At 44.1% G+C, this 26,589-nt stretch overlaps 1 protein-coding gene across 8 annotated transcripts in view; it reads left to right on the plus strand.

Annotated features, from left to right (window-relative positions):
* The window catches only part of LOC118218854, a 184,163-nt gene that overhangs the window by 6,562 nt on the left and 151,012 nt on the right, over positions 1 to 26,589 (plus strand). For all 8 annotated transcript variants that reach the window (XM_035401593.1, XM_035401591.1, XM_035401592.1 and 5 more), the window contains exons 5-7: positions 14,919 to 15,248; positions 15,541 to 15,861; positions 16,195 to 16,494. In XM_035401593.1, coding sequence (XP_035257484.1) covers positions 14,919 to 15,248; positions 15,541 to 15,861; positions 16,195 to 16,494 — 951 coding nt within the window. The remainder of the gene's footprint in view (positions 1 to 14,918; positions 15,249 to 15,540; positions 15,862 to 16,194; positions 16,495 to 26,589) is intronic.

Raw genomic sequence — 26,589 nt, forward strand, 5'->3', positions numbered from 1 at the left:
AATGTGGATTGTCTATAATGTGATGTTTGAATGTCTTGTCTTGTCTTTTGTGTGGACCCCAGGAAGAATAGTTGTTACTGAGGTAATAACTAATGGGGATCCTAAATAAATAAATAAATAAATGAGTCGAGTGTAACTGATTGTTGTCTGTCTCACACTAATCATAGGCTACGTGCGTAAAATTAGTTTATTAGTTATTAGTTCATAGTGAGTTTCTGTGTAGCGGTACCCAGCAACCTTGTTGAGAGAGTGTTTCACTTATGAACTATAATCCTAATACTGTAACATCTGACTCGTCACTTCATTGTACATTATATATACCGAATTGTTAGACAGCGCTGTCCACCACCATCATCAAGTTAGTGTGTAGGTGCCTGTGTGTGTGTGGGTGCGTATGAGAGAGTATGTGTGTTGTGACTGCCCTGTGTTGACAGGACAGGTCAGGTGTCCGTGGGTGCGTGAGGTGTGCAACAGCACTGCCCCCTTTTCCACGTCAATAATTGCGGGGACAACGGCGTCAGTGGGAGAGTTTTTTGAATGGCGGCTGCGAGAGAGTTTGAATCTGCAAGCGGAAAGTTAAACCCCGGGAGCTGAGAAAAATAAAAGCGAGAAAAGCTGTGTGTAATTAGTCGGATAAGAAAAGAGTCATTTCGAAGTACAAGAAAATTAATCCTACCGTGATCGCTACGGGAGAGCCGGACTCTAATACGGATTAATCCCACCTGGTCGACAAGACATTATCTACAAACTCTAAGCAAAATCCAAAACTCCCAAACTGCGCAGGGTACAGCCTGGGTTCGGACTGAACGCCTACGACTGACTGACGGGACGGGACGATAAGTGCTGATTTAATTATTTTTTCTTTGTTGGTTTCTTTGATTTTTACGGGTTATTTCGCTAATTGAGTGGTGTTTGTTGAGCGAGCGGCCGGTGTGGAACGCTCCGCTCTGAAGCCCTGTTACTTTGGTTTTTGATCTTTTTTTTCTAACAGCTAAACTGTGTTTGAAAAGGAAAATGTATTTTGTTGTTGAATTGTGGACTGCAATGAACTGACTCTGGGGGGGGGGAGAAATACTGTATTGCAATTATGAACTGAATGAAACGGGATTTAACGAAATATCAAACACGGAGAAACACATGCAAACTGAACTGTTTTGTAAAGTACATGGACATTGCAACCGAAATTTTGAATAATTAATTAACTGTTTTGGTTGGCCTACCTCGCTGATTCAGAGCTAACTTTTTTTTTTATGGATGAATTAAGTTTGTTTTACTCTGTGAAAGCATACAATTCATTTAGTATTGTCTGAAAGTCAATAAAAGATAAAAGTTCAACTGACATTTCTGATTCATTTATTGAAAATGTCAAAATGTGGAACAAAGCCATCAGAGGCTAAATTAAATTAGCCAGCAATATCTTCATTATTTTTCCTGTGCATTACACCACCGATTCATTGCAAAATTAATTGGCTAATAATGTGCCAATATTTTTCACAAATGGAGATAAGTAAGTAGCCCATCGATCCAAATACTCTGTTCGGTTGGCAAGCTGCTGGGATCTGCTTATTTCTCTAATCTGAAAGTACGGTATATTTGAATCAAAAATAAATATTTATTTCCCGTGTGATTGGTTATTGATTTATTTATTATTATTTAAGACGGGAAGGTCGACACCATTGCTGAGGCTGTGCGAGGAGTGGTGGAAACAAGAAGGTAACGCAGGTGACCGTGTGTTCGGTTTGGGCACTGACGGCATTTCAGTGACGACGGGTAGTCTTCAACCCATTCGTTTTAAAAAAGTGTGTTTTAAGTTAAATTATTTTAAATACAATATAACTTTTCTCTGATATTCTAAGTAACATGTTATTTAAACCATTAAGGGGGCACCATAATTTCAAGTATTTGAACAGGGTGGCAGAATGGAGTTGCCAAGCAGCTGCCCAACACATGGCCTTATCTAGTGTCTGTGCTGCCCACCGGCTGGCACTGGTCTCCAGAGATGCTGCAGACGAGGTGCCCTATGTGCAGACCTCTAGATCTGCATTTGTAAGCTGTGCTAATCGTGCAGCGATGCCCCATGCAGCTACTACTTCGCTTGCAGTGGACTGCCTCAAAGTGACTGTAAGTCTACCCATTTAAAGAAAAGGACTTGTAAGAGCCACTTGATAGCCTTGCTGTTTTTCATTAGGATGTGAAGGACATGAGATTGCTTTCACAAAAGCAAACATCTCAAACCTGTGAAGGAACCTGCCAGCTGTGAAGGTGGCCATCGAGAAAGATCCTGTGGCATGGGGCCTGTACACAGTCTGTGCCACATACAGATTTGTTGCTGTGTTCCACCTCAAAGCGGATATCCTTTTCCGTCTCAGTCGATTGTACAAACTGTTCTGAAGAGAGGGAGTCAACTTCCTGATGATAAAACGACACGCACGTTGCTCTCGCATGGGTTGCTGAAGTCATTTCCTAGACTTAAAATAAACCTGCTCTGTTTTTATGTATTTTATGTCCCTGTTACCATGGAGACCATCAGCCACGCTAAAGAGGTTCCAAGTTTGTTACCATTACCAATGCACAAGGTGACAATGTTGCCGCCCTCGTAAATAAACATGGTCTGTTTGAACATCATCATCTCCCTGTGTCTCTGTGCTGGAGGGCCCCTTGGAAAGCCACTTTGGTGGCCTGTGGCAGGCTTGTTTGCCACTATATATATATATATTTTTTTTTTCAGTATGCCTGCTGCATGTGTATGGATGTTCCATTCCACTTCAGTATGGTCAGTATTTGAACATCTACAGAATCAAAATGACAAAAATATGTTACCATGTGAAACTAGTGTAATCCTTTTTGCTGTATCTGCTGTAGCTGGACATGCAGTCAATCCGGCGGTGGTGGTGTGTCCTTCTTATGGAGCGCTTTTGGATAGACGGGTATGACAGCTACAAGAAATACATGATTGATTGCTTTTCTTTAATATTTACAGAGACTGGAAAATGTGCTAACATTTTTCATCATATTCATTAAAGCCACAGCCAGAGGTTTGCTTTCTGGACAGATGAGGCAAGTTGTCTGTTACAGAGCATTCTTCAGCTGGTGTACCGGGTGGGCAAGGGAACTACCATGGAGGTCCCAGCACATATCCAGGCCATCGCTGGGCGGACAGCCACCGAGCAGGCACTGGTTGACTTCATTGTCAAGGAGCGCGGGACCGAGGAACGACTACTGGTATGTGGGGAAACAATGGTGCAGAAAATATACTGTGAGGTATGGGCATGTCACTGTGTTCCTTTTTTTCTGCAAACACAGGCAATCATCAGTGACAAGGAACCCTCCAAGTGGCTGATGGGTTTCCAAGGGAAGTCGCCTAACAAAGTCCCAGTGTACCTTGACAATGACGCCCAGCAGGACAGGTTGTTCAAGTACCTCGAGACTGTCCTGAACAGTATATCCTCTCCAGTTGCCATCAGGAATCATATACTGTTCATTCTAGAGGTGTTGTTCCCAGAGGTGAGACTCATATCACACACTGATGCAATCAGACTGGATGAAGTGCAAGAAATATAAGGACCTTAATTACTTTTCCCATACAAGGCTGAATACAGTGTCATTACAGAGGGATGTCTGATTTCAGTAGGCTACATACTAGCGATGGTGTTTGCATTTTGGACGTACAATTAATCATAACTATGGCTGGGTATTTTTCACGGAAAATATTGGCTAAAGTAATGGAGCAGTCAAAGTTTTTGAAAATCATGGAAAACTGAATAAAGTAAGGAACCACGGTGTTTTCCTTAAAAACATTAACCCTCCTGTTCTGTTCATTTTTTAGGTACAGCAAAAATGTTCCCGGGTCAATCCCCATACAGGGGGGGTTTGCAAATACATGAAATGAACCATTTTCATTTAAAATGTTGATTACACTAATTAAGGCCAGTAGAAGAAGTTTCATACTGAAAAAATAATTTTAAGTATTTTTCCTAGATTTTCAAACTTTAAAAAGGGTCAATTTGACCCGCAACATAACAGGAGGGTTAACGTATCAAATGGACCAATATATCTCATGCGCGGTAGTGGGAAATGATCGAGTGCAACAGTAACGAGTGCCTGAAGTTTAAAAAAAAAAAGTGAGCACGCTTGCGACAAGGAACAAATAACGAGAAAAATGCATTGATAGGTTGTTACCCTTACCGCTTCAGTCCATTAAGGAAAGCATGATTTTTGCCTTTAAGGTTGTTATGAACAGCATGATAAAATTTCATTACAAAAAATATATATAAAACAGAGTAACAGTCCGTCAGTTTTTATTTATTTACAGTTTGTTTTCGTACAACGTTGTAGCCTACATTACGTATGCGTCTGATGGAGTGCCTGTTATATTAAGGGGTGCAGTGCCGACACATTTCATGGTTGCGCCCAGCTTCTGCTCTTAATTATTTCATCATCTCAGTCTTTATCTGATATGCATACGCACCAGCTCCAGCCGAAGAAACAAGTGTATGCTAAAGATTTCACCGTACTCAAGTACTAGAGTGAACCAGTGTAGTTCAGACCTGTTAGAATACTAAAACTAATACTGGTTGGAACAAAAACCACGACGCAGACGGTCCTCCAGGACCGAAATCATTCTTGGAAAACACATTACAGTGGCATATTTAATGTCACCTCTGTCATCAAACAAAACTAGTAGTACTGCATGTACTAGGTTGTAATGACGAATAATTTCTGTTTCGATGGCTTGTAGACTATGCTTAACATGTTAGGGGATTACTTATTCTTCTACGACAGCGGCTTGTAAACAGACTGTGCTGCATGCAAGTCTAGCAAGTCTGCATCTAGCAAGAAACATATATAGATAGCCAGCGAGACACCCCTATATAGTTAACTAGCAAGCTAGCTGGAAGAGCTTCTCTTAGTCTTACAACAGAAATAGCTTCCATTCCTAGCTAGCTAGCAAGCTATCCATTTCTCTTGCGAGCTAGCTGGTGATCTGTGAATCTCGCTATAGTATAGAGAGAGAGATTGCGATGGCTAGCTAGCGAACGTTATTTCTTGCTAGCTAATAAAATATTTTTGTTACAGTCTATGGCAAATACAAACAAAAGTTACCATTCACGTTTTGACAGAGAGATCAGACCATAGACTGTAGATCAGTACAAGCGGCGCAACGTAAACGGCAAAAAGTAACACGTAACCGGAAACGTAACCCCTGAAGTGGATAGGGGGGAGGACATTTGGCATGACAGGGGCTTTCTTCCCCCCTCCCAAATTTCAGTTTGGCCTGACAAGTCCCCTGCCTGCAGGCAGACCCTTCTCCTGGAAATACCAAGCCTTCAAAATGGCGAATAGGAAAGCAGTATTTTTTTATGCGCAATGGCAAAGATACCGGAAACTTTGAACGCTAAAAAAATTAGCTATAAAGGTGATTTTTTCAGAGTTTTCATTGAAATAGGCAGATAATTCCTTTTAGTTAGATTGGGCAGGGATGGGCATCAGCAGTCTAATAGTATGAAGAACTGCGTATCGAAGTTAACTTTAGCCAGACATGCGAAGCTAGCCAGCGGAGAAAAGATGTCTGATTTACTGGAGAGAGTTTAAATTATGGAATTTTCACGTAATACTATTACTAATAGTTTTTAATCAGATGTCTCATGCACATCTTATTTCCGGCTGGGAAAGTTTTTGCGTCCTGTTGGGTGAGTAAGCTACACGCGTGCATTTGGCACTAATGTGTTTGGTTTCAAAAGGTTTAAAGTAAAGGTCGTTTAAGGTTAAGTAGATAAGTGAAATTTCAAACCCGGCTCTAGAAAATGGCCCAGGTGCGAATTGACTTGAGAAAGGTCTCTGCAGGTTCTGGAGCGAGGATACATCGCATGATAAGATGATGTCCGCACATTGCTTAATGCTCCCGAGAAAATATGTCACCTCGCCCCGCCGCCCCTTCCTGATTTCCTCTGTATTACTGCTGGAACTGTAGGAGAGAGGTTTTGTGGAGTAGGTTATGGTTTGGGCATACAGGACTAATTTCATCACTGAAATTGATTGTTAGACATGAAACAGGGTTATGTGATGAGTGCTTAGTGGACGAAACGGTCGAGCATGTGCTGATGTTTTGTAAATTATATAATCTAGATGGGTAGAGGTTGTTTGAGAGGGTCAGAGAAACTGGGCGGGGATGGGGTATATGGGATATTAGGGGGAGGAAAGGGGAAAGAGGTGGTGGGTAATGCTCTTAGTTTTCTCGGAGTAACAGGATTAGTGCCTTTTAGTTTTGCTATCATTTGGCTATAATTATGTAGTGTTCAGAATTTTTGCTTATAATCAGCCATGGTGCTGTGCCACGGAAAGATCTAGAGCATTACTGTAACATGAATCCCCCAAATCAAATGCATTTAAATGCGGTCACTGACAACACTCGATACAACTTTCTGAAAAATAATCTGACCTCCACAATGCACAAGATGGCATCTATAATACCGTATGCAGTGTCAACCGAAGTTTGGGGAAAAAGCCCATCTAATCTTGCACACCTCATCACACCAGCTGTGTAGGCTACCCAATCAATATACAGATTTAGTGCACGGTTGCTTAAATTTCACAAGTAGATCAAAGCAAAGAGACAGTGGGGATCAAAAGTCTGAGGGCAAAACCAAGTTCTGGTTGTGTTCATTATTTATGAAGGAATAATGCCATGTAATTTAAGAATACATTGTTTTAACACATATCCGACACTCGTGTATGAAATGGGAAGCTGCGTAGATATCTTGTTCATCCACCATAAGCTAAGTGTTTCTCTATTTGTTGTCACACTGTGTTTCATTCAGTGTGTTCCTATGGCTCAATATCCAAATATCTGGGCTGTTAACTAAAACATACTGCGGAAATATGAATAATGATGAATAATAGCATAACTGTGGGTGTCTTCAGACTTTTGGTTCCCATGCACTGTACGTTGCCGCTTAGTTTTTAAATAAAAACTACTTCAGCTTTTTGGAGTGCTCTGTATTATGCATAAAGTGATTCATTTATTTTATTTACTGTGAACTCTCTCAGCCAACGGGGGGGTTGAGTGACGGATGCCCAGAAGAACCAGCACGGTGAGACAGAGGTAGTGGTTAAGAAAAAAGGTCTTTAATAATTGTAATGAGTGGGGGTAGGGGTAGGGGGAGCCAAAAACAACTAAAAAGTCTTCCCGGTTGGGGTATCAGTGTTCCGCTCCAGGTCTTCACCCGCTCTTCTGGAGAGAAACGAAAAAGAAGTGGGTTAAGGGGGGGACAGGGCGTGGTCAGTCCGATCCGGGGCCGGGTCCTTGCTCCGGCCGCCGGCTGGTGATCCTCCGGTCCCAAGGGTGTGGGGGAGAAGGCCTCTCTCCCAATGCGGTAGCACTCCACTCTTCTCCCACTCAAGTTCTGCGCTGTTCCTGTCGTTGCCCCCTGCCACACGGTCTCCAGGAATCACGATTACTTTGTATCCTTTACACTTTACCACAGGTTATCACAAGTACTCCTTAGTTAAGAGAATTGGCCCACGGCCGCTTACAGTCTCTTCCCGGGGTGGAGAGTCGTCCGGCGTAGCTGCGACGGAAGCCCCAGCAACTCTCTCTTTCCTTGGGTTGTGCTGGTCTATAAAAGCCTGCCTGCTCGTTAGTGCAAGCAGCTTCAGGTAGGCGCCGGCAGCCAATCCAGCAAGCAGCTTCAGGTGTGTGGCAGAGTGGAAAATTCCACCTACCTTCCCTCTGCTGCAGCCCTGTCCATGGTGCTGCCGGTTGTCGCCTCAGTTGGTCTGCCGGGGGCTGTCCAGGGTCCTGAATGTCTCTAGACAGGGGTTTGCTAGGTACCGCCCACTCACCACTTTTCCCAGCGGCCGCCGGTGTCGATGGGCTCGGCCGTCCTGGTGGTCTCGTGGGGAGCACCGATAAGGGATCGGGGCGCCACATACCCCTTCCCTCAGCTCCATGCCGTTACCTGGAGCGCCCGTCCATAGGCATTCCTCCCGTCTGGACAGGGCATCAGCATTCCCGTGGAGCTTCCCGGCTCGATGTTCCACCCTGAAGCGAAAAGACTGTAGCCCCAGAAACCACCTAGTAACACGGGCGTTACTATCTTTATTCACTGCCATCCATTTGAGTGGGGCATGGTCAGTGATCAGTACAAACTCCCTACCCAGTAAGTAGTACCGCAACTTGTCCATCGCCCATTTGACAGCTAAACATTCTTTTTCAACTGTGGCATAGTTACGCTCATGTTTTAAGAGCTTACGGCTGATGTACGTTACCGGATGCTCGGCCCCCTCCCGGATCTGTGAGAGAACGGCTCCTATCCCCACGATGGAAGCGTCCGTTTGGAGTACGAAGGTCTGATCGAAGACCGGAGTCACCAGAACCGGTTCGCTGCAGAGGGCTTGTCGCAGGGTTTCGAAGGCACCGTCAGCTTCTTCCGTCCAGCCGACTCGGTTGCTTCGACTCTTGGAGGTCAAGTCATGCAGGGGGGCTGCTATGACGGCAAAATTTGGAATGAACTGACAGTAATACCCAACTAGACCCAGGAAGGTTCTCACCTGCTTTTGCGTCTGGGGCTTGGGCCACGTTGCGATGGCTTCCACCTTGGTGGATTGGGGATTCACACACCCTCTTCCGACGGTGTAGCCTAAGTAATCCGCCTCCTCCAATCCCAGGCGGCATTTGGTTGCGTTGGCCGTCAGGCCTGCCTCCCGGAGGGCCCCCAGCACCGCCTCTAGCCTGCCCAAGTGGGTTTTCCAATCTGTACTGTGGACCACGATGTCGTCCAGGTACGCCGCCGCATACTCCTGATGAGGCCGGAGGATCTGATCCATGAGCCGCTGGAAGGTTGCCGGGGCTCCGTGGATCCCAAACGGTAGGACCCGGTACTGGAAGAGACCATCCGGCGTCACGAAGGCCGTCTTCTCCTTGGCCTGAGGTGTAAGGGGAACCTGCCAATACCCACGGGTGAGATCCAACATGCTGAGGAACCGAGCCGGTCCCAGCCTCTCGATCAGCTCATCGACCCTGGGCATGGGGTAAGCATCAAAACGTGAGATCTCGTTTAGCTTCCTAAAGTCATTGCAAAACCGCAGGCTCCCGTCGGGTTTGGGTACAATGACTATGGGGCTGCTCCACGAGCTGCGGGACTCTTCAATGATCCCCAACTCTAACATCTGCCTGACCTCTTCCCGGATGGTATCCCGCTGGGCCTCGGGGATCCGATACGGCCTCAGCCTAACCTTCTTCCCGGGTTCTGTGGCGATGTGGTGGGCTATGATGGAGGTCCGGCCTGGGAGCTTCGAGAACACATCCCGATTCCGTTCCAGGAGTTCTCGGAGATCTTGGATCTGGTGGCCCGTCAGCTGCTTTCCCATCGTTACCTCGGGGGTGCCCTGTGGGGAGACGTGAGCAGAGAGGGCCTGTGCTAGCGGTTGTTCTGCTTCATACCAACGTTTTAACAAGTTTATGTGGTATATTTGGGTGTGACGGCGGCGTCCCGGTTGGCTGACTTTATAGTTGACAGGCCCGGTTTTCTCAACCACTTCGTAAGGCCCATGCCATTTAGCCAAAAATTTACACTCGTGGGTGGGGACTAAGACCATCACTTTATCGCCCGGCTGGAATTCTCTCACCTGTGCTCCGCGATTGTATACCCGGGCCTGGGCCTGCTGTGCCTGCTGCATGTTTTCCCGGACCATGGGCCAGATCTGGGCCATCCGTCGGTGCATCTGCTCCACGTGCTCGATGACCGTGCTATGTCGTGAAGGTTGGCGCTCCCATGTTTCCTTGGCCAGGTCCAACAGTCCTCGGGGTCGCCGCCCATACAGCAGCTCAAATGGTGAAAACCCTGTAGACGCCTGAGGTACTTCACGAATGGCAAACATGAGGTATGGTAGCAGTTGGTCCCAGTCTTTACCATCTATTTCGATCATTTTTCTTATCTGTTTCAAAGTATGGTTAAATCGCTCTACCAACCCGTCGGTCTGCGGGTGATAGACTGACGTCCTTACCTGCTTCACCTTCAGCAGGCCGCACATCGCCTTTAACATGGTGGACATAAAGCAGGACCCCTGGTCGGTGAGTATCTCCGACGCGATAGCCACCCGGCTGAACAGCAGGAACAGTTCTCGGGCTCCAGATTTTCCAGTGGCCGTCCGCAACGGAATGGCTTCTGGGAACCGGGTAGCGTAGTCCATGATGACCAGGATATATTTGTGCCCCCGGCTGGACCTTGGAAGGGGGCCCACGATGTCCATGGCGATGCGGTGGAAGGGGACCTCTATGATGGGCAGAGGGATCAGGGGGTTTTTATACTTCACCTTGGGGCTATGGAGCTGGCACTCAGCGCAGTGGCGACAGTACTCCTCGACAGCCCTCTTTACTCCGGGCCAGTAGAACCGGGCGATTATGCGCTCATATGTCTTCTCCGCTCCCAAGTGGGCCCCCAGGAGGTGGGTGTGGGCGAGGTACAGGACCTTGGAAATGTAAGTCTTGGGGACTAACAGCTGGTTAACCATCTCTTCCTTGACCTGGGACACTATATAACAACCCCTGCTCCTCATAAAATATGGGTAGGTTGTTTCACTTACCCCCGGTAGTAACTTCCCATCGATCTTCTGTACGTCCCTCCAGGCCTGTGTCAGGTTGGGATCCTGCAGCTGCGCGGTTCCAAAGCGACCCTGCTCCCCGGTCTGGCTCCCCGGCTGTGGTGCAAACTCAGTGAAGGTCTCATCCGAGTCCACCTCCTCCAGGCCGACGGGGTTCTCGGCTACGACCTCTGATGCGGTGGCGGTGGTCTCCTTAGTACGGCCGGTTTGCGGCCTCCCCTCACCCGCAGCATCCGTCGGTCCTGCCTGGTTGTCCCCCGAGAGGCCCGCCCAGGCCGGTTGAGCACCCCCTTCGATGTGCTGGGGCTGTCACTTGGGCTCTAGCTGGCTGGCTGGGGCTGTAGGCCCACTGGTGGAATCGCTGGGCTTTGGCTGGCAAGCTATAGCCATACTGCGCCAGAATGACTGCTTTGAGGTGGTTGTAGTTGGCGGCCTCTGCATCGGTTAGGTCCCGGCCGACTTTCTGGGCCTCCCCGATCAGAAACGGTGCCAAGATGCCCCCCCAGTCTCCCCGGGCCCAGCCTTCTCGGTGGGCGGTGCGTTCAAACAACTCGAGGTAGGCTTCTACGTCATCCTCAGGAGTCATTTTTGTCAGTACATCCCGCGGCGTCAGTTTGTTCTCTGACGGGCGGGTGACCAGGGCCGCCATGGCTGCCTCCAGTGTCTTCTGCGTCTGCAGCACAGCCTTAATAGCCTCCTCCATTTAAAAAAAAAAAAAAAAAATTTTTTAATTTTTTTTTTTTAGAGCTGGTTTCTGTCTGGTTCCGTCACCCCGTAGCGTGGATTTAGCATGCCTGCATGCTCCACCATGTGTGAACTCTCTCAGCCAACAGGGGGGTTGAGTGACGGATGCCCAGAAGAACCAGCACGGTGAGACAGAGGTAGTGGTTAAGAAAAAAGGTCTTTAATAATTGTAATGAGTGGGGGTAGGGGTAGGGGGAGCCAAAAACAACTAAAAAGTCTTCCCGGTTGGGGTATCAGTGTTCCGCTCCAGGTCTTCACCCACTCTTCTGGAGAGAAACGAAAAAGAAGTGGGGAGTGGGTAGCACTCCACTCTTCTCCCACTCAAGTTCTGCGCTGTTCCTGTCGTTGCCCCCTGCCACACGGTCTCCAGGAATCACGATTACTTTGTATCCTTTACACTTTACCACAGGTTATCACAAGTACTCCTTAGTTAAGAGAATTGGCCCACGACCGCTTACAGTCTCTTCCCGGGGTGGAGAGTCGTCCGGCGTAGCTGTGACGGAAGCCCCAGCAACTCTCTCTCAATCCAGCAAGCAGCTTCAGGTGTGTGGCAGAGTGGAAAATTCCACCTACCTTCCCTCTGCTGCAGCCCTGTCCATGGTGCTGCCGGTTGTCGCCTCAGTTGGTCTGCCGGGGGCTGTCCAGGGTCCTGAATGTCTCTAGACGGGGGTTTGCTAGGTACCGCCCACTCACCACTTTTCCCAGCGGCCGCCGGTGTCGATGGGCTCGGCCGTCCTGGTGGTCTCGTGGGGAGCACCGATAAGGGATCGGGGCGCCACAACGCACATAGCCTAACACTAGGGCATGGGCTGCATATATTTTACGAAATAGCATAAGGACGTGGACACCATAAGCCCCTAAATATTCTTAATTTATGAGCCCAAGATAAGGGAGTAACATTAAATAAATAAATAAATAAATTTTTTTTTAAAAAAGGTAGCACAAATATGATTGACCCCTAGTGACAGATCCTAACCCCATCCTTTCCACTGTTTCTCATATAAAATACACGCTGAGCACTGTTGGCTTCAAGCTGACACTGAGGTAATGGATCGTTTTTACTTCTCAAAGTAGCATCTTGCATGAGAATTTTGTTAATGTACCTGTGGGTGACCTGTGGGGTTACCAAGGGTAGCCGAGGCCGTATAAATACACCAGAGATGGAGGAACTAGTATGTAGCATTGGAAGGTTTGAGTACGTGTGAAAGATGGAAATAAAATACGGAAGTATTGAACAGAAGCCTTTACTGCAGTACTGTGAGAGATGCTGAGGACCTTGCTCAAACATGGCAGGAAGTTAGGCACTGGAAAGCCAGTGAGATTTACAGGGAAATTGCAAGTAGGGATTTGGCGGAAACGTGTTTGAAAGTACTTGTATGTGGAGAATTGAGGAAGGATTTTAAATGCCTGGTGATATTTGAGCTTGTGGGTGAATAGGAGATTCCTGACTAGTGCAGGAACCCCTAATACAAAATGGGGGATTGGTACAAGAAACTAATCAATTCAAACTAACTAATCATTTGTTCTCCATTTTAGCATAAGACTGGGTGACGTAGCCACCAGTGGTGCTCCTCTCCGTGAAAGCGGGACCGAGTAGCCTAATTAACATTTGCTTCCACCCTTTGAAATTCTTACAGGTCGACACATGAGGACTCCTGGTGATTAGTGTATTGGTGGGGAACTGCATGAAATGAGCAACCGTTTAGGTGAATATTGCATGCTTGTGTCCCAAGTGTCTTTCACAGAATCACAGAACTGGACCTGACCCAGGTGAGGACAAAGAAACATGCCTGGTTGAACCTGGAGACAAGGTCCTGGTGAAAAACATAATCGGATGACACATTATCCAAATTTGGTCTGGACCACACATGCTCACTATTCCATCAGCTGCTTCCAGTGACTGGAACACCGGTGTGGTTCCGCATTCAATAGTTAGGGTGAGACCCAACATGGGGCACAATAATCCCCGTCTACCCTTATAGCCCCTGGGGGCTATCTCTCTCTATGCGTCTCCATTCAGACACATATTTCCAGGACAAGATGTGCACCAACGCGGCAGGTGGCAGTTGAATCTGGATGATGGCCTCACAAAGGACATTTTTAATGTTGTACATTTTTGGTGTTCTGTTGTAATGTTGTACTTTTTGTTTTGTTGTAATGTTGTATATAGTCTGAATGTGAAAGGTAGCCACTGGGTCCATAGCGAATGGCACAATATTGGTGACAAAAGGAGGACTACTTCCTAACCAAACTACTCAATGCCTAACATTTCCTACTGCACTAATCCAACTGACACCTCTACCACTATCTCTATTCTAATCACTCCTGATGTCACCAGTAAACACCTCTGCTCCAGCACTTGATAGCTGGGTGTTAAACCAAAATAACAAAATACTGCTAAAAGGCAACAAATGTGACCCAATGGCTAGAGTATTATTAGTAGTATTTGTGTGTATTGTCACATTGTAAGTAGAGGTGCCTGTACCTGGTAATAGGCCTTGTACACAACGCTTGTAGGATTCTTTCTTTTGTTTTCTTACATTATTCAGCCGGCCTTACTCTTATCAGTGGGTTCTCATATATCATGCATAGTGCACTTTTAGAATATTGGTCAACCTCCTTTACTGTCCGCCCAGTGCCGGCCAGCAGCAGATGGGTTTTCCCTTTGACAGCCTGGGTTCTGCTCAAGGTTTCTTCATATTAAAATCTAGAAGTTTTTCCTTGCCACGGTTGCCATAGGCGTGCCACAAGGGGATTTTAGGCCCGGGTTCTATATGTAAGAGGTGTAACTGACCAATTGACAAAACTGTTATGATTTCCTGTAAGCCAACCAAGTTGACCTCACCATATGCTTTATGTTGGGTCAAAAAGGAGGGACTGTTGGGAAACAGACAGTTTTGTGTATTCTAAGTCCCAGTTTGTGTATTCTAAGTCCTGGAGGAAGGGCCACCCCCATGACCATATATGGGCCTCCATTTCTGTTGGTTTCGAGGTTTCCCCTCCTGGGAATTTCCACTGGTCCCCCCATGACCATTATGGATTTGAATGGTCCAATCAGAAGGAAGCACGGCCCCTTATCACCTATCAGAGGCAGTGCTCCCTTTCAACAATAGAATTCCACTATATGCAAATACCAATCTACTGGAAACTGTATAAACCTAACCACCCACCAATACTATTTTGAACTTTCTCTCTGAGTTGTTCCCGTAGCCGGCTGCGTAATAAATCTTCCTGTTTTTACTACAAACTTTTGATCTGCTTCTTCCTGGGATAACGGTCATTTCACCTGTTTTTGGTAATATCTTGATTAACCTACAGGGGCAAACACTGTTTTACAGCATTGTATATGCTTGTGTGTGTGTGTATAAAAAAATTAAAATAAATAAAAACTTCATGCGTCACTGCCATATTGGTGGACAAAAATTTACATTGAAATGATTTAAACTATAAATTATTCATTCTTATGCGTGAATGGCCCAGTCCTGTGAGATTTCTCTCTTATGCATGAGAAGCCCAGCCCTGTGAGATTTCTCCCTTTTATGCTGACTGAACATCCAACTTCCCTCCCCTAGCCCTGCTGGCAGCATCTCCTGTCTACTCTGACCGCATGTTTGTGAACATCGGCCGTTCCCTCACTCTCCCCTGCCATGGAGCCCCCAGCAGGGATGTGGAGTGGCGGTTTCAGCAGTATGAGTATCCTGACTGGCTGGTTGTGGCTGATCTCTACACCGGATCCTTTTCCTCTGGAAACGGTTTCCAGGGACGGGTGGAATCCTTCTACTTAAAAGATCCAGGAAACTACAGCCTCCTCCTCAGTCCTGTGGTGTACAGTGACCTCGGCATTTACAAATGCCAGTACAAGAATAAGACCATTCTTTCAGATGTGAAACTAGAAATTAGAGGTCAGTACATGTTGCCTTTTTTCCGACAGATTGAGTGAATGTTTTTAGTGCTTGTGGATTTGATAGCCATAAAAGCTGTTTTTTGAAAAAGGATATTACTATTATTATTCTTACGATTGTTTTTGGGGGGACAGGATCATTCCAGTCTGTAGACAGCATATACTGCATCAGGGCCTTCATCTACCCCAAGCAACATGGTTGAGCTGTTAATTCCTGTATGCCAGGAATACTTTGTAAATCTCTGTCTGCCTGTTTCTCTCTTTCCCTCTCTCTTTTTCTGTCTCTCTCTCAGTCCCATCAAATGTTTCCGTAGCGATGGGAATGTCCGCCAGTCTTCCTTGTTTTGCGAAAATTAATACACAAGCGCGTGCTGATAATCTGGATATCCTCTGGAAGAGAGGTGGAGAGAACGTTTACCAGCTCCTTAAGAACACCATCGCATATGGGCCCGGGTTCGAGAACAGAGCTTCAGTTTCCCCAGAACAAGCCGTCTATGGAAACATGTCTTTAACCATCAGACAGACACGGTTTTCAGATGAAGGCGACTACCAGTGCTTCTACAACAGTCCGAAAGAGAGGGGGAATCCAGATTCTGCCAGTCTGGTTGTGACAGGTAAAATTCACTTTAGATCTTCAGTTCTCTAGGGCAGCCGAGCAGCTCAGGTGTATAAGTGTGTCTGCTGTGTATTATTAATTTTTTCATGTGGTAATTTTAATCAGGGCAAGTGTAACAATGTTTCATAATTTACAGAAGTATTACTTGATGTACCGCAGATTTGATGAAAGATGACACCAGTAATTTTTGGATGCCATAATTTGCCCTGTATCATTTTTACCTTTTTACATCATCAAGCTGACTGCTGTTGATAATGTGTTCATATCCCCTGTAAATATGCATGTAAATGTAAAATATGTAAATATGTAAATGAATTCCCTGCCCTCACAGGCCACCCACCCCAGACCCTCACAGTGAAGGCCGGTGGTTTGCTCTCCATACCGCTCTATACCACAGACCCAGTGAGGGTAACATTCAGTGCAGGCTTTGGTTCAGATGAGGTGCTGATGCTCGATGCAGATAATAAAGGTCCAGCCAGGTATGGGGAGCGTTGTGCTCAGAGATGTGAGCTTCTGGCCCAGAACTACACCCTTTTGCTGAGGAGTGTGACACTGGAGGATGCCGGAGTCTACAAGGTGACCGATCCTGAGACTAAGAAGACCATCAGCTCTGTCTCTCTGGAAGTCTCAGGTATGGTCCTCCTCTTCAGCTCTTTGTGTTTGTGCAGATGCAGGGCTCAGCATCTTACTGGTCCACTCTTGTTATTCCTCTGACTTATGGCTGCTGCAATCCATTGGGAAAATAATGGAAATAATAATAATATTAATATAAAATAAAAATTATTTTTTCGCAACGCCTCGTTTTATTGTCCCCTTGAGCACAAAAGACACAAAAGTATAGGTTTTAGGCTTTTGCAATCTTAAGCTATGGTTTCTAAGATGTAGCCTAGCTTTGTCAATTTCTCTGTCTTTCCACAAATTTGCTAAATAAAACATTTATCAAACCATAATTGTAGACTATCAGTGAACTAAGGCCTTAAAATTATAGAAAATAAGACTGATTCTCTTTTAATTATTCTACAGTTTTTATGGAATTTGCATAAAATTTGTATATTTTCATAACGCCGCGGAATTTACTGAAATGTATCGGCCTGTGGACTGCTTTACTCCAGAAAGTATAAAAATGGCCTGTTGCAGCCTGTAGTGCAGGTTTTCACCTCTATCTGGCCACAAATTATTGTACTGGGTTTTCTGTCTATAAAATAAAGCTGGAGAAAATGCTCTGATGCCTTTAAGCTGGTTTGCTGCTATAAGACAGGATTTAGGCACAGAAAATGTCCTAGGAAATGGCAGTGGCTTACCTGAGAGTAGAAGAATGTCACTATAGCCCCCCCCCCCCCCCCACCCCATAACAGAATTATGCAAATATGCAAAAACTGCCCCGCTGTCCCCTTTCTTGATCTTGTCTTGTCTTGAACTCTCTGCTGCATTTGATAGAGTTGATCCTGATGGTGACTGGCCCTCAAACCGGTATCTCAGCAATTCCAACGGGATGTACTTTTCCTAACTTATCAGCACAGTCCCACTGTCTTAACACTTAGTGCAGGAGTTCCCCAGGGCTCCATCTCAGAGTCCTACTGCCTTAGCATCCACAGTCTCCTCCCACCTACGCTGGCACTTCCTATTATGTTGTAGGTTTACAACGTTACTTCAGTGCCTACTACTAATGTGCTACTACACTTATTCAGACTGCTAACTTGACATCAGCTCTGCTTGTTGTATGAACCTTTATGGAGGCACTTTTTGTAAGTCCCTCTGGATGTTTGCTAAATGTATTATTATTAATGTTGTTATTATCATTGTTGTTATTAATATTATTATTGTGGTCTTTCCTTCTTGATTATTACCTGCTCTTCTCTATTTCTCCCAAATGAGTCCCTCTGTCTCCATGTTCTCTGCAGGACGCTCTGCTGGAGCAGTAGCTGGGATAGTGGTGGGAGTGCTGGTGTCGCTGCTGGTTCTGGCTGGGAGTGCCTTTGCAGTCTGGAAGTTCTTCATAAAAAACACAGAAAACTTTCGAAATTTAGTTCATTTCCGTGCAGCCAGAACAGAAGATCACTAAGGTTCCAGCTGCAGAGCAGCGTGCGTTCTGTTTCCTGAGAGCCCTGAACCCCCTCTCTCTGTGTCCTGTGACAATGTCGAATCGCAAAAGTCAAAGGAACGTAACTGAAGCTGAACCGGAGTTCGTAACTATGGACACACTCAAAGAAATGCTGGATCAACAAAAGACTATCTATGAGGAGGTATTAAAAAGGCAGGAGGCGTCATTTAGGTGCTTCACACAAATGATCCTGGATTCGACTAACAAAAGGATTGAAGGAATTGTGAGAGTTTTCCAGGATTTGAGTAACAGTCTAAAATACTGGCAATACAAGGGTATAACATATTCATATGTAACCCGTTAGAAAAACAGCAACGTTTTAAAAGAGTCCTGTAGCTTTAAGAAAGGGAGGCTCCCTACCTAACTTGTTAGGAGGACTTGTTTTGCATCCCTAATTAGTTTTATTGGCTGTAACAGGTAGTAATGTCTTAAGATTATTCTGGAAAATAGTTAGCCCCGCCCACCCCCAGGGACTTGGTTGAGGCTGTTTGTCGCACAGGAGAGTGCACAGCAAGAGGGGAGAACGGAGAGAAAAAGACGATCAGAAACAGAAAATCATGATCGTTAATTTAAGCAGTAAACCTAAAGAGTAGCTCCTTAAATGACCCAGGGTCCAAATATTTTCCAGATCGCACACTTCAATCTCTTTCCTTGGGATCTTGGTAAGTTAAATGTTAAATTTTGCTAAAGTATCGTAACTGTAGCAGCAACACGTATGCTATTAACTCCGTGTTTCCTGGGAAATAGCATTAGCCACACGTGGCGTTTAATATTTTTCAGTTTGCACACTTCACTTTCTTCCTTTGGGATTTCGGTGAGTTTAAATTTGAAATTTAACTGAAGTATCACCATTGTAGCAGCAACACGTGTGTTATTGACTCCGTGTTTCCTTGAAAATAGCATTAGCCACACGTGGTATGTATAGCTATTGATTTTCTCTTATAAAGTTGAATGTTGTTATTTGAAAGCGTGAATGGCACTGTTATAGTAGTTCTAGCATACGTGTGTGAATGTGCCATGTAATAACCTTGTGTTGATTTTAAGTAGGCTATAGCTCATTCAAGGTAGCTATTGGTTGAGCCTATGCACTTTAATGGAGTTAGGTAATGCAGTACTGTTAGAAACCATGCACTAGCAATTAGCAAGTGCACTACAGTGGGGTAGCCTATATGATGTAGCCATATCTTCTATTGTGCAACTAATGATTTACTTGATTGTTAGGTACCAGACTGAACAGAAGACATTCAGAACTTAATGGACAGTGAATACAGTTACAACACTCAGGGCATTGATATGAAGACAAATGAATGTGTTTGAATGTGATAACTAAATGGCGGCTTTACATATTGTCATTACATTTTATTTAATACAGTTCTAACCATTTTGCACTTACTTTCTGGCTCTGGTTGTTCATTGTGTCCATCTCATCATTCATAACTTCTCCTTACGAACCTAGCTTTAACCCGAAAATATTTACCTACTGTTAACTGACCCTTTAGGTGGGTTACACAGACATGACAGAAATAAGCATGGAGGAGGTGTAGCCTTTTACATTCAAGATCATATACCGGTCAAAATAAGAGAGGACCGAAGTGCACCAGGTGTGGAAGTGTTGTGGCTACAGGTTCATCTACCTCATCTTAAACCCATATTAGTGGGCTGTTGCTATAGACAACCTAGCTCTAATATACAGTACCTTGAGGACATATGCACAATGCTACAGACAGTCACTGATACTGATAGGGAAATATATTTTGTTGGAAACCTTAACATTGACTGGTTCTCCAATACATGTACACTGAAAAAAAGGTTAAGTGATGTAGCTAGTGTATGTGAATTTACCAACAAGAGTCAATATCAGGTGTTCAGGAATGTCCTCTTCAACTGTAGGAGAATTTTGAGACTCCCCCATGAGTGGGATGACGTCACATGTTAAAGTTAAGGTATTCCCATCAATGTTGATCAGACTGTTTCCTCCAAACTCTCGATGCTGCATGATATAAATATATCACATGTATAACTATATACTAATATAATCAATATGTAATCCAATAACTCTATATCAGTAGTTGCAGCAAAGCTTATGGTAACGCAAGAAACCACAGTATCCACTGTAGAAAAAACTCTGTGAGCTTGTAGGTGTAATGAAAAACTACAGAAAGCAATGACGTGTATGCATAGTGGAAAAGTACAGAGTAAGGGAAAATTGGGGTAACTGTCCACTACGATAAGATTACGATAAGATCATCATAGAACCGAAAATCATTGTGGTGCCAAGAAAGTCAGGTTGACCCACGAGCATGTTGGTATGTTTAGAAATGTGTTAAGGGGGGTTGTGGGGCACAATTTGTGTATAAAATGTATGCAAAACTGACAATCGAGGTTCAGTTCCCCTGAATTGATCCGGCTTTGTGCATCTGTGCAATAAAGTCTAAACTTTCTGAAGAGCTTGCTGCTGTTGTCTTTTCCCTCGTGAAGCTGTTTTCTACAGATTGGCGATTGGCGTGGAAGTCTGTCGGTTCCTAGACACGACAGTTGCACCGTGTAAAGCCAGCCTGTGAAGTTGCACAGTGTAAAGCCAGCCTGTGAAGTTGCACCGTGTAAAGCCAGCCTTTGTCACTTAGGCAAGGAGACAACCTAAGTGGCTTTATGCAACGCTGCTAAATGAACCCCTTAGCGTAGGGAAATATTTTGCATAAGGGACAAACTTAAGTTTGAAACTTAAGGTAGTTTATGCAACCGGGCACTGGCATTTCCTGTCCGTCCCTCTCCCATTATTGTGTCCATTAATATTATGAATGCACATCTGCAAAGTAACAGGTTGGCCATCGTTCACTTTATTAATATTCGTTTCCAGTGTCTCCCTTTTTTGTTCCAACCTCTGAGCCGGGTTGTAACAGGTATGAAGTGCTGCTTCAAAACTGCCCCCAAATGTTTATCACCAGCAGCCACTGGCCCAGAATGCACGAAACTGCACCAATAATAATTTTTTTTTTTTTTAATTGAGAAACTGGATTGTGAACAGATGGAGTTATTTCATCCCAATTGGCAGTTTTTTTTAATGTTTACAAGGCTGAACCTGAGAGAATTATGTTCTGTCATTCAGTTTCCAACAGTTTTGTGTTTGACCTGTTAAGATGATAAAAGGTGAATGCAATCCAACGTTCATTTAACCATTAAAGTTATTTTAAGTAATGTCTACACCTCTCAGCCCCTTTTAGAAAAGAAACGTATGTAGCAAAAGTATTTTTTTTTGCAGTACTCTGATTAAGCGATTAAAGGAACTGATTGGGATTGTACGCTGACTTTATAATTATTCTATTCTATTAAGGAGGCCCACGAAGTAATACTAAATAGACTATTTGTGCCAAATGATGATTTTAAATAATTCATATATTTTTAAGACTGCTAATTAGAAACTCAATAATAGCCAAATGCTAGTTTAGGCCTACACTTTGTATTGCACATGTGGGATGCAAACAAGCTTCGCCGCGCAACCTGGACACCAGAAAAAAAATAAGTTCAGCCAAAAATAATTGTATCACCAGCACCCATGAATACATGTACACTGGAAAAAAAGGTTAAGTGATGTAGCTAGTGTATGTGAATTTACCAAGAAGAGTCAATAGCAGGTGTTCAGGAATGTCCTCTTCAACTTGTATAGATCTTTTTTTTTACTAATTCTGTGGATATATGTTCAAAGCTTGTATCTGTACCAGTAGGCTTCAGTGATCATAACATCATTGCAGTGGCAAGGAAAACAAAGGTTCCTAAAGCTGGGCCCAAAGTGATATACAAAAGAATTTATAAAAAATTTTGTGAAAATGCATTTGTTGAAGAAATGAATAAGATACAGTGGGATACTGTGGTTAAATTAACTCATACAGAGGCTGCCTTACAATTATTTATGCAACTGTTTTTATCTACTTGTGACAAACATGCTCCTATCAGAAAACTAACTGTCAGAACCACTAAAGCCCATTGGCTTGATTTGGAGTTGAGAAGCTGTATGACAGAGAGGGACCAACTGAAAAAAGCTGCTATCATATCTGGTAGCTCAGCTGATTGGCAGGCTTACCGTTCACTGAGAAACAAAGTCACAAAAATGAATAAACTAAAGAAAAAGCAATATTATCAATCCAAGATTGAGGAGATTAAGGGTGACCGCAAAATTTATGGAGAACCCTTAATGAAGTAATGGGTAAAGATAAAATGAATAGAACTCCCTCATTTATTGAATCTGGTGGTGGATTTATTGCCAAACCTCAAGATGTAGCTAATTATTTTATAGGTAAAGCGGACACAATAAGAAATCAAATGTTGCCAGTGAATGGTAAGCTGTCTGAGTCACTAATTAAACAACATATTATGTACGACAAAAAATGTGAATTTGACTTTACCAATATAAATACAGAAGAAATGGAAAAGCTTCTCGTCATTGCAGTGTGATAAACCTTATGGCTATGAAAATCTGGATGGTAAATTACTACAGCTGTCAGCTAGGATTGTGGCAAAGCCACTGTGTCATATTTTTAATTTATGTCTGAATGAAGGTGTTTATCCACAAATGTGGAAAATAGCAAAGGTTACTCCTCTACCAAAAAATAGCAAGGAGTCATTTACTGGACCAAGGAGTCAGTCTATTAGTATTTTCCCTGCTTTAAGCAAACTTATGGAGGGTATTGTATTTAAACAGATTCAGCATTATTTCTCAGAAAACAGTATCAACTCTGAATTCCAACATGCATATAAGGTGGGTGTGGTGTGGGGATGGCTGGTTTAAGCAGCCACACCTGCCCTGGGCCAAGCTAATTAGACCTGGCCAATTGGATAATTGGTTAAGAATTAGATAATTGGCCAGGCTAATTGGACCCAGGAACAGGAGTGGCTGCACCTGTGCGTAGTGAGGTAATCACTGCGCACAGGTTAAATCTGCCATCCCCACCCCACAGGTTTAAAATAGGGAAAGGTCCAGAGGAGATCGGCTGCTAGTGTTTGTGATTTCTTTTAGCTGGTTAGCTGCAAGTCAACGTTAATGCGGAGTCGACGGGCAACAGTTTAAAATAAAACTTGTCGCTGGAAGGGTGCATTGTGCTACACTGGTTTTTTTATTTTTTATTTTTTTACTTAGTTTGGCTTTATTTTGATTGATTATACGATATCAACTTTGTTTTGCGGACGTTGGGACGTGGTAGCAATAGGTTTGGGTGTCGGGGGGAGCATTCTGTAGGAATATCGACCGACGGCCTGTATAGGTCCGGAGCGGTATTCCTGCACTGCTCCTCCTTACAATCCCTGACAGGATGGCGGGGAGGGAGACGGATGGTGACAGCATGGAGGAAGGTGAGAGGGGGGCGAGTGAGTGGCAGGTGGTGAGAGGGAATAGAGGCATGAAGGGAAGTAGAAGTAAAAGAGAGAGAAAAGAGGACGGAGCTAGCTCAAGTGGAACGGATAGTGAGGGGAGCGATAGGGAGGAGGAGGACACGAAGGCACGAGTGATAAATATAGTGGTGAGATTCGAGGGAGAGGGGGGAGTAAAGAAAGTCGATCTGCTGTAGCGAACTAAAACTATTAGAGGACAAATTGGAGAAGTGAAGTATGCAAGAGTTTTGGGAGATGGAAACTTGCTTATAGGATGCAACAATGAAGGTCAGATGGAGAAGGCAAAGAAAATGAGTAGTGTTGGAAAAGCTAAAGTAGCCAACGTAGTAAGAGTGGGGGAGCAGAGTGGTGGTGGGTGCAAGGGAGTAATTTCTGGATTACCTCTTGTAGTTAGCATGAAGCAACTGGTAGAGAACTTGAGGGTGCGGAATAGGTTAGTTAAAAGTGCTAAAAGCATGACAAGGGGGGTGGAGAAAGAAGAGACTGAGACCGTTTTTATTGAGTTTGAAACAAAGGTTCTCCCAAAGGAATTATACTTTGGATTTGTGAGATACAGAGTTAGAGAGTTCATACCAAAGCCAATGAGGTGTTTTAACTGCCAGGAATTTGGGCATGTGGCTAAGGTGTGCAAAGGGAAGAGAAGGTGTGCTAGATGTGGTGGGGAACATGAGTATGGGAAGTGTGGAGAGGGAGTGAGACCAAAATGCTGTAACTGTGGAGGGAATCATAGTGTGGCTTATTGGGGTTGTGAAGTGTTGAGAAGAGAGGTGGAGGTGCAGGAGATAAGGAGGAAGGAAAAAGTCTCATTTGCTGAGGCAGTTAAGATGGCAGGACAGGAAAAACAGAATAAGGAGGGAGGATGTAGCAAAGAACAAGCGGTAGCAAAAGAAAAGCAAGATAAGAAGAATACATGGATAGAGAAGAAGAAATTGGTGACTTTCATAGCAGGAGTGATAAATGCAACGGCTGAGATCAAATCTAAAACAGAAAGGATTCAGGTTATTGTCAAAGCAGCAGTACACCACTTGGATATGATAGGTTTAAAATGGGAAGAAGTAAGGGATGAACTCAGTGTACAGTCAAGTCAAGAAACGGCATGTGTGGGTTGATTGTACTAATAATTTTAAGTCTTCAGTGGAATGCGAGAAGCCTGGTTGCTAATGGGCAAGATTTCAAGCAGTTTGTAGCCAGTAGGAGAGAAAAACCAGACATTGTGTATATTCAAGAGTCCTGGTTGAAGTCTAACTTGGATTTTGTTTTATATGGGTATGTGGCAGTGAGGCGAGACAGGACAGACGGGGGAGGAGGATGTGTCACTTTTGTAAAGCAAGGCGTCCCTTACAGAATAATAGGTATAGGTAATGAGCAAGAGTATGTGGTAGTAAAAGTATGGGCAGAAAGGAAAGAGTTAGTGATTGTGAATTACTATAATCTGTGCAAAAGGCTAGAGTTAAGCAAGCTTGAGGAGATAGAAGGGCAGAATGGTAGTAGCACGGTTTGGTGTGGTGATTTTAATGGACATAACACATTTTGGGGGAGTGACAGAACAGATGCTAATGGTCAGGTGATAAAAGAGTTGTTAGATGAAAAGAACTTAGTATGTTTAAATGATGGCAGTAGTACAAGAATAGATATTAATTCAGGGAGAGAGGCTGTGCTTGATCTTACACTTGTCAAACAACATAGCAGCAGTGTGTGATTGGACAGTGTACCAAGAAGGTACTATAGGGAGTGATCATTACCCAGTCTGGTGTAAGATAAATATTGCTGTCTCATTGACCATAGAGAACACAGGTGGGATTTGGATCCTTGAGAAAGCTGATTGGGAGAAATTTCTGGAAGGAAGTGATAGATATTTAAGTCAGGTTAATGATAGAATGGACATAGATTCACTTGACAGCAAAATAAAACAAGGCATAATGACAGCTGCATTCGAATCCATTCCTAAAAGTAAAGGTAGTATGAAGAAGAAAGTGGTACCATGGTGGGATGATAAGTGTAAGGAAGCAGTGAGAAATAGAAATAAGGCGTTTAAACTAGTCAAAAGAACTCATAATTTTCAACATATGATTCAGTACAAGCAGGCCCAGGCAGTAGTAAGGAGGATAAAAAGACAGACAAAAAGGACACATTGGAGAAAGGACTGTGGTACAATTGGATACACAACTCAGGTGGGAGAAGTATGGGGGATGATAAAAAAGATGGGAGGGGACAGGAGGGAGTGGAGTTATCCGGCTCTGACCGATGGAAATGAGACTGCAGTAACAAATGAGGAAAAGGCAGAGTTATTGACAAATATGTTTGTTATGGTACATAGCTCCAATAATTTATCTGTAGAAGGAAGAAGAGGCAAAGAGAAAACAAAGTCTGAAAATATGGAGGCTTTATGCAGAAAAGATAGTAATGATGATGGACAAAATGTACCTTTCACCATGGGAGAATTAAAAAGGGCACTAGATAAAACAGGAAAGACAGCACCAGGTAAAGATGATATATGTTATAGCATGTTAAAACATCTGAGTGTAGGAAGTCTGGGGAAATTGTTGTCACTGTATAATAAAGTGTGGGAAGAGGGGAGAATGCCAAGGAGCTGGAAGGAGGCGATAATTATTCCAATAAGGAAACCTGGAAAAGATGCCAGCAGGCCTGGAAACTATAGACCAATTGCCTTGACATCTCACATTTGTAAGTTAATGGAACGTATGATAAATGAGAGGTTAATGTATTTTTTGGAAAAAGGAGGTATGGTGGCTTCATATCAAAGTGGATTCAGGAGAGGAAGGAGTACTATGGATCCAATGTTGTGTCTGGAGAATGAAATACGGAAAGCACAAGTAAATAAAGAGACAGTGGTGGCAGTGTTTTCTGATGTTGAGAAAGCTTATGATATGCTATGGAGAGAGGGACTTCTAATCAAACTGCACTTAATGGGAGTCGGAGGGAAAATGTTTAATTGGTTTATGGACTTTTTAGATGGAAGGACTATTCAGGTGAAGATAGGTTCAGAGTTATCAACCCAATATGTTGTGGAAAACTGGACACCTCAGGGAAGTGTAGTAAGTCCAACTTTATTTTCCATCATGATAAACGACATATTTATGAATATCCCTATGGATATGGGGAAGTCATTGTTTGCAGATGACGGGGCTTTGTGGAAAAGAGTGAGAAATGTTGAACACAGTGAAGAAAGTGCAAGATGGAATTAATCAAGTTGAAAAGTGGGGAACAAAGTGGGGAGTTAAA

Source organism: Anguilla anguilla, chromosome 19 (genome assembly GCF_013347855.1).
Source record: "Anguilla anguilla isolate fAngAng1 chromosome 19, fAngAng1.pri, whole genome shotgun sequence".
Taxonomy (NCBI): Eukaryota; Metazoa; Chordata; class Actinopteri; order Anguilliformes; family Anguillidae; genus Anguilla; species Anguilla anguilla.